Source organism: Lepisma saccharinum, assembly GCF_977018435.1.
Source record: "Lepisma saccharinum chromosome 12 unlocalized genomic scaffold, izLepSacc3.1 SUPER_12_unloc_1, whole genome shotgun sequence".
NCBI lineage: Eukaryota > Metazoa > Arthropoda > Insecta > Zygentoma > Lepismatidae > Lepisma > Lepisma saccharinum.
The window spans coordinates 13,078,828-13,087,494 of record NW_028142891.1 but is presented as its reverse complement, the minus strand read 5'-3'; the positions used below and the strand labels follow the sequence as shown (position 1 = coordinate 13,087,494).

Sequence of the window (8,667 nt, the reverse complement as noted above, 5' to 3'; positions counted from 1 at the left end):
TTAGGTGGTAAAGTCACAAGAAAAGTGAAGTGGACAGCACCAGGATGCCACCGAGGACCTAACATTTTCACAAGTTCACTGCAATGGATATCTAAAGGCACATTAGTTTCTCTCAACTCTACAGGTACTGCTGTCAACACTTGTGGCTCACTAGAGGACCATTTACGTAACTCAAAACCACCCTTTGCTAGTAACTGTATCAATTGTGACAGCAATTCGATAGCTTCTTCTACATTGCTGGCACCAGATACCAAATTGTCAACATAAAAATCATTTAATAACACTGGGACTGCTAATGGAAATGCATGCATTTCATCAGTGGCCAATTGTTGTAGACACTTTGTTGCAAGATAAGGTGCACTGGAAGTCCAATACGTCACCGTGAGTAGCCTATAGTCCCTTACCAATTCTTTAGGATTGTCTCGCCACACTATTCGCGGGAAGTCTGCATCTAATGGATGGATCAATATTTGTCTATACGTTTTGGAAATGTCTGCACACAACGGAATTTGATGCTTCCTGAACCTGAGTAACAATGGAAAGATATCACTTTGCAATTTTGGCCCAACTAGAAGCTTATCGTTGAGACTAATCCCTGTTGACACTGAACTGGCATCAAAAACTACACGGAGAGGTGTACTGGTGGAACTTGGATTGATCACAGCATGATGCGGTAAATAGAAACTACCACATGGTTTCTTTTTCACTTCATTTGCAGGAACAGGCTCCATATGTCCCAAGTCTAGATAGTCATGCATGAATTCTGAGTACTTCTGATGAAAAACAGGAGACCTTGCAAAGTTCAGTTCCATTTGCTGTAATCTCGCCACCGATGTTTCACGAGAGTATCCTTGAATGGAAGGCTCACACTGAACTTATTGTTTTCTCGAACATGAGTCACCGAAAAGGGCTCTTCACATTGTTTCTCCTCTAATGTCAGATGCATTTGCCATGGAACCTCCTCTACCTCCCAGAACTGGCGAAGTGCACTACCAAGACTACAAGATACATGAAATGATGCTACTGACCTTATCTTGGGAAAGTCCACACTGCCACACAGAATCCAACCAAGAACAGTACGTAGTGCATTTGGTGTTCCCTTTGGCCCAGCACGTTTGCCACTTTGCATTAGAAAAGGAAACAAATCTGCTCCAAGTAAAATGTCCACCGGTTCCATCACATAAAACCTTGGATCCGCCAACTTCACTCCTTGAATATGTGTCCACTTCCTGAAGTCTGGTAAAGGTTTCCTGGGAATGTTTCCTGTTATATTATAAAGTACGATTGCCCTTGTGGTGAATGTTTTCCTTCTGCTACTTGGTTGGAATTGTAGATTCACTACTGCACTGCCTACACCTACACCTGTTGCTGTAATCCCATTCACAGTGATGTCTGCCTTATGCTGATGTAAACCTAACGTTTGCACACATCGTGAGGTCACAAAGGAAGTCTCTGAGGCACAGTCTAGGAGTGCACGAACCGGTTGATAAACACCATCTCTTCCCTGCACATACACAATTGCAGATGATGTATGATGCCCTTGAATGCAATTATAACACAAACCCTTTTCTCTATGAAATCTCGTTCTGTCCATCACCGAAAGGCTTTTGAAGTATTTACACTTGTGTAGCGCACGATGCAATTTACATTTTTCACAGGTATCATCCGACACGGCATGTGAGTCGACTGCTTCATTCTCTGACCACTGAGATTTGAAGCTGATAATGCACCAGAACGCTGATCAAGAAAGTCACTCAACTCCTGAAACGTAGGCAACTCGGTTGTCTTTAATGAAAGTTCCCATTGTTGTCTAGTATCACTGTCCATTTTTTCTGTCACATGAAATACTAGGATAGGATCCCAATGTTCTAGGGGAACGTCCAGCACATTCAACACACTCGGTAGTTGTGTCAAGCAGGCTACGTAAGGCTGCTGCAGATTCACGTTGAACTTTGGGTTGCACAACTAAACGCTTGATTGTGTCCATAACAATTTCCCGTTTGTTTTGATAACGCGAATTTAGAATGTTCCACGCCTCTGCATAGTTAGCATCAGTCACCAACATGGACTGGATAAGCAATGCAGGTTGCCCCTTTAACAAAGCTTTCAAATACTGTAGCTTTTGCGCACTGGATAACTGTTTGTTTTTGTCCACCGATGCGATAAATAAATCATGGAAGGAAAGCCACTCTTCTAATTGTCCCATGAACACAGGCAGCGTGAGCTTCAGGAGACGCACTTCACTTGTTCGTGCTTCTGTCGATGATGTCACCGTCCGTTGAGTCTGTTGCTGCTGCAACGAACAAAGCCTGCACATGGTTGAATCCAAACGGTCTTGAATACAGCAGATTTCACAGTCATAACTCTCAAAAGTTGCATCATCACACGCACTAGCCAGGTCTAATAATAACTGTTTACAATCGTCCCTTAATTGTTTGGCTTTGTTTATCGATAACGCGATTGTCACATTGTCCAGTAAACCCACGTTCACTTTATTCTCAAGGCGAGTAACTTCTCGCTTGAGCACAGTCTTTGCTGCCGATATGGCTTCCACGTTTATTGAGTCGGTCACAGATTGTTGTTGTCCAAACTACAATGCACGCACAAAACACTTCCGGCACTACAAAAGGTGCACTGAAACTGGTTACACGTAGCAAACAGTATGTCAATGTATTTATTCACAGTTCACGAATGCACCCAAAAATTTTTTGCACCCGTCCAGCCCCTTATCATAACAAAAATAAAAGCGTGTCTGAAAACTAAAATATCCTTACCTTGGTTAAAGGCTGAGGCTAAAAAGGGTGCTCAGCACAAATAAAGACAAAACACAGGATGACACAGAATTATACTGACCATGGGGCCAGTTGCCAGAGCCTCGTTAGTCTGCAGTCCAGGATGTACTACGTGGAAGTGAGGTTGACTATCGGGTGTACTATGTGGAAGGAGCACCCCTTACACTCCAGGCAGCTGGACATATTCGTCAAAGAAATACAAGATGAAGCATGAGGGATATTACTGGAACTTGATATAATGACGAAAAGGGAGAGAGGAAAGGAGATTGAGAACACCTGGCATCAGAAAAAGTGTACAGCTGGAGTCTTTTGGCACAAAAGAATTGATATGAGTGAGGGGACAAAAATAAATTTTATAAAGAATATGGAAGACAGAATCAAGAAAATATGCACGAAAGAAGAAAAAGATAGCAAAATAGAGAGCCTACGGGATCAACTAGAAAAGAATGAGTACGAAAAGGAAGACAGACTTGACGTAAACTGAGGAAGGAGGAAGAAAGAAGATAAAGAAACAAAAGAGGGGAAAGAGAAGGAAGGAGAGAGGTGCTTTGGACTCTCACCAGGTACCTGTCTATCACCTGTCAGGAGATTCCACACTCAGGAATTTCTGACAGGAAACGTCATTTCCTGTTCTTTTGTGTATGGACCCTGTACTGGGGGGGTGTATATATAAGATGATGGTTGTATCATCAATTTATTGTGAACATTCATCTGAAGAAGACCCTGTAAGTGGGTGGAAACGTTATGTTTTTATGTATATTTGTTATACTAAAAAAGTTTGTCTTGGTCAGCATTGTAATGTTTTATTAACATCATAAATTCAAGGTTTCACTTAATTTTAGTTTATTTCACCTTGCCTTTCTGCCACTTTTGGCAAATTGCAACAATCGGAATGAATGGTGATGGGATGAGATGGACAATCAATAACATTTTTGGACAACAGAACACTAACCACTCTTCGATGACATGTTATCCACACTGTCCAATCTATATATACATTTTTTTATTTTTAATAATAATTTCTATTACGGCCCAGTCCATTGTCAAAAAGCTTTGGTTACATTGTCTCAAGAACACGTGAGTATGGAACACTAATCCAACTGCTGACTGAGGAGATGCAGCACATACCATAACATTTTGCAACATACCCTGAACCTAATTTATTTTGCTTTCCAAACGACACATATGAATTTAAAATTTTGGCTGCGTCAGCACTAAGGCTAATTTGCACCCGTCACATTATACGGGGTCCAGCCCCTTATCGTTACACATAACAACTCTAACGTTGCATAACTAAAATCATAAAATATTAAAATGTTCTGACTTTCGTTAAAAGCTGAGGCAGTAAAGGAGCACTCAGCACAAATAAGGACAAAACACAGGACAACACAAACAAAATTATACTGGCCATAGTGCCGGTCGCCAGAGCCTCGTTAGTCTTCATGATTGATTGAATTAAAATTTCTGGGTGCGTCGGCACTTAAGGCCATTTCGCACCCTTCTATGTATACGGGGAAATGTCCCCTTATCTAAAATTCTGACTGAAATTTTAAAAAAGGGGTGTAGATAGCCCCTTGGGAAAAATTAAAAGTGCAAAGTTGTAAAGAGACCTGCACGAAACAAACACGACACATTAAAAAGTCAGAACAAACAAGCTAAAAAACCTCCTTACAGGCGGTGGAAGAGTCCAGCTCTTCGCAAAAAACTAAAAACATTTGTTAAAATACTGCTGTCATCACCCAAGAGGGATGACAAACAGCCAGAAAGGTTAAAAGTCCGCCGGAGGTAAGCAAGATCGACACATTCAACGAGAATGTGTCGAATGCTTAATAAAACATTGCAACCACGACACAACGGAGGGTCCAGCCCTTGGAGCAGGTGACCATGCGTTAGACGGCCATGAACAGTACTTAAAATAATAATAATAATAAAACAACTACAAGGAGCTGTCATTTGGTTTTGAGCTTGCTTGCTATCATCCAAAAACAGAGTGAGGACAAAGGACCAGGGAGTTATTACAAAATCTGAAATGTGATTTTTGTGGGTTCTTGCATGTGAGGTTTCAGGCTGTAGTGAGGGTTGTGTTGAACTCTTGCGTTCAACTGCTAATAGTACGACAGTTGGCAGAGAATGTCATTCTTTGAGAGATGTGTCAATAGGTAAAGGTTGGCCACTGGCAGTTTGTCTCACTCAGGCATGCACATTAGCTGCTCCACTTCTCATCTAATTCCAAATCCTTCATCACTAGAAAACTGAAATTTCGCGAATGCTTTAAATGCGAAATTATTTTAAAGTGTGTATAATTTTGTTTCGAGACAAGTGGATGTGAGTTATGACCATTTTCGGCTCCAATTTATTCACCAAGTTCCGCGAAATACAAATCAAAATGCGAAATGAAACGAAATAACACCAAAATTCAGTTGTCAAAAAAAAAAAAAAAAAAACCATTAATTTACCTTCTTTCATAATGAAACATTTGCTCATGAAAGTTCAACATTTCATTACAGGTGACAATGACTGCGTAAAGTAGTTTTACATCATCAGAAGCACAAAGCTGCACAGTGCAAATGGTGTCAGTGATAAGTGTTTAGCCTCTTTCTTCTCCGTTCCTTCATTTCTCCATTCCTGCAACTCAGATGCTATCTCGCTCCAATGTAATGCATAAATACGTTGCTGTCATGCAGAAAATACGGAAATTAGTTTTCTGCTGTTAATGTTATGTTTTTGTAGCTAAAACGCAAATGTTTTAGTAGGACTATTTTTTTTTCAGCCAAAGTTCGCGGTCCAAAAAGTTCCAATCAGAGGCCTACAGAAGATCGTGTGTAGTCTGTCTCCTATCGTGCCACACAAAAATACGAGTTTCAAGGATTTTCGTGTCCGTGCTTTCTTGTGCGCTTGCTCATAGTTTCTTTGGCAAATTACAATGCCCAAAGTTATTTCAGTATTTGAACGTGCTCGATGTTCGAGGAAGAAGGATTCTATGTCTCGGACAAGTTTAAAAAAAAAATCTGATGTACCGATACTGCAATCACCAAATTGACTGGTCATGGTGAGATACATGCGTAAAACATTGCACTAGTAGCAATACACACAAAGAGAAAAAAGCTTCAGCACTCAAAATTGGTAACAAGAGGCAGGCAACTCTGACAGAATGTGTGGATAGACCAGGCTCATCAAAAGCAGCTAAAACGGATAAAAAGGACTTTGTGCTATCAATCACAAAGGCTTTCATGGCAGTGAACATACCACTAGAAAAGTAGATAATCCTGTACTCCGGGAATGGTTGGATGAACATGTTGAAGGTAGGTAAATTTTCAATGTATAAATCTTTGTTTCTTTTCTTGGGTTTTCCGATGACGAAGAACTCACCTTTTAAATTCCACGATAATTAGTCTTCCTGCTAGGAGAATTTGAAAAAAAGTCATAAAACAATCGGAACTATTACCAGGTTAGGTTAGGTATATCAGGTTTTTTTTATATAGTAATGTAAATTAGGCACACATGAATTACCACCTTTTGTGGATAGCAAACTAGACCTGCCTGATCTAACCTAACCTAATGGTATGTAAGGTAAATAGAGTGTGTATACTTGAAAACTTGTATATTTTATTTTTTATTTTAAAGGGCGCTGAAGAGAGTATTCCATTTCAGCTTAGTAAAATACTTCATGTTGAAACAATCTTTTCTATTTCTTTTTTTCAGGTACTGGTGATTTACCAAAAAGTGCAACTCTCAGGCAGCTAGCTATATGTACCTGAAATTCATGCTCAGCAGGATGCTGATGTTAAAAGCAAAATTAAGGGGAAAAAGGTTGCTGTATACTGTGATGAAACAACAGACTGAAAAGGACAATGTGTGTTCATAATTTTGTTCAAAACTTTGTGTCCAGAACCTGAACTATTTGTTGCTGGTGTGCAAGTGTTAAATAGTGCAACAGCAACAGAATGTGCACGAACATTAATGGATTGCTTCCACAAATATGAAATAGCTTACGAGGACATTGTGTGCATTGTTAGTGACAGTGCACGTTATATGACGAAGTGCATAGACTCCCTGAAGGTGCTGCTCTCTGAGGAATTTATTCACGTTCAATGTTGGGACCATAAACTGAACCTTGTACAGTCACAGTGGCCTTCAGCATTAACTGAACTGAATAATATTTCCAAAAATAAGCTAGTTTTTCAAAATACTCGCAAAAGAAAACATAATTATTAAGAGAGAAGTATCCTAATGGTGAAAAAGCCCCTAATATGTTTCCATCCCCAGTTTTAACAAGATGGAATTCCTGGTATCATGCTGCTAAATATATTGAAGTATATCTTACAGATTTGGTTCAATACTTGTGCTCACTTCATGGTGAAAGTTCTAGTGCAATTGATTATTTCAAGAATCTTACTCAGACTGAAATTCGTGCCATAGAATGCCAAAACCACTTTTTTGGAAGAACATTTTCAGCAGTTTGCTGCAACCACTACAGAATTTGAAACATCCAAGAAGACAATGTGTCACAGACTTGTGAGTGAAGTTGGTGAGCTAAAACATACAGCCCAGTTTGTGGCTGATGGTGTGTTAGGAGAAAGAACATCAAAGGTTCTAAACAAAATTTCTACGCTGAAAGTGGCTGCTCTAAAGGGGCAATTTACGATGTTAGGCAACAAGGCTTGTACAAAATTAAATGACTTGCTCTGCGAAGATCCAGGAAAGAATTTTTTTGAAAATGTTAATGTTTTATTCAGTATGCGGAACGTTGCAAGAAATATTGTTAATGAAGATTTGTACGACGTTTGCAAGAATGGGCCTATTCTAAAAGTATGTTCACAATTTGATTTTTTGAGAGGGTACAAAGCTTTTCAGGATATGGTAAAGAGTGATGTGAAAGAGTCAGGTGCATCTTTGAATTTAATTAATATGCTGCTAGCACTTAAAGAACATCATGAAAGCTTTGTGTCACTAGCTGTGCAAGTGTTGTGGTTTCCTGTTAGTAATGTTGACTGTGAGCATCCTTTTTCAGCTTATGGTAATATAATGACCAACCAGAGATACAATTTAAAACCATGCAATGCAGAGGTTATGTTAAATGTGCAGTTTAACTGATAAAAGGTAGGTGCAGACTACTTAACTTTGACTTTTATTTACCTCTTTTCCAACGAAATGATCTTTTTTCACCGCTTTTATATACTGAAATTGTAACTTTTTAAATGCGAAATTCATGAATTTTATTTACCATAAATCATTGTCCCTATTTATCACCCATAAAATGACACCAACAAGACAGAAACCTGAAGAGAAATGTGACCGAACCCCTTTTGATTTCGTACAGAAGTTTTTTGAGTAGACCTTCAACGCATAGGAATTAATATGTTCAGTTCTTGGCTGCAATACTCTACTTCAAGTAAGTGGAAATGTGTTTGTTTCGTGTTGCAAGCATATGTATGCATTCCTCTGGTTTCCATGTTGTTTCTGCCAAGTCAATGTGGAAGTGTATGAGAATGGAGTTACATTTGTTTGCATAAAAATGCTGTAGATTGGAATTTCCATGTAAATGAAGCCAATCACAGTGTGTTTGCACTTATCCTTGAGTACTGTGTAATAACAATTATTTATGCTTTCACTGCTAAGATGTTTCCTTTCAGATGTTGACATTGTGCTTGTGCTTGCACTTGCACTAGTCTTTGCGTGGTTATAATAATTTAAGTTTTATCTGAGAAGTTTGCTTTATGGAGAAAAACGCACATTTCCCACATTTCATCCTTGATGAGATTTCCACTCTGGGATAAAGCTTCATCAAATGAGGTATATGAATGTGGTCTACGAGAGAACAGCAGTAGTATTGTCATTCCTTCTTTGTAAACATCTTTTCACAACTGCCGAGTGG

At 39.2% G+C, this 8,667-nt stretch overlaps 1 protein-coding gene across 1 annotated transcript; it reads right to left on the bottom strand.

The window, feature by feature from the left end:
* Nucleotides 1-1,816: 1,816 nt before the first annotated feature.
* On the bottom strand, nucleotides 1,817-2,317 carry LOC145982179 (uncharacterized). Its single transcript, XM_083115746.1, has one exon. It carries the CDS (start codon nucleotides 2,315-2,317, stop codon nucleotides 1,817-1,819), a length of 501 nt encoding a protein of 166 aa, XP_082971872.1.
* Between the last annotated feature and the right edge of the window lie 6,350 nt (nucleotides 2,318-8,667).

Bases quoted from the DNA above. Each gene is read 5' to 3' on its own strand.
- LOC145982179 (XM_083115746.1), bottom strand. From the start codon at position 2,317: ATGTGCAGGCTTTGTTCGTTGCAGCAGCAACAGACTCAACGGACGGTG.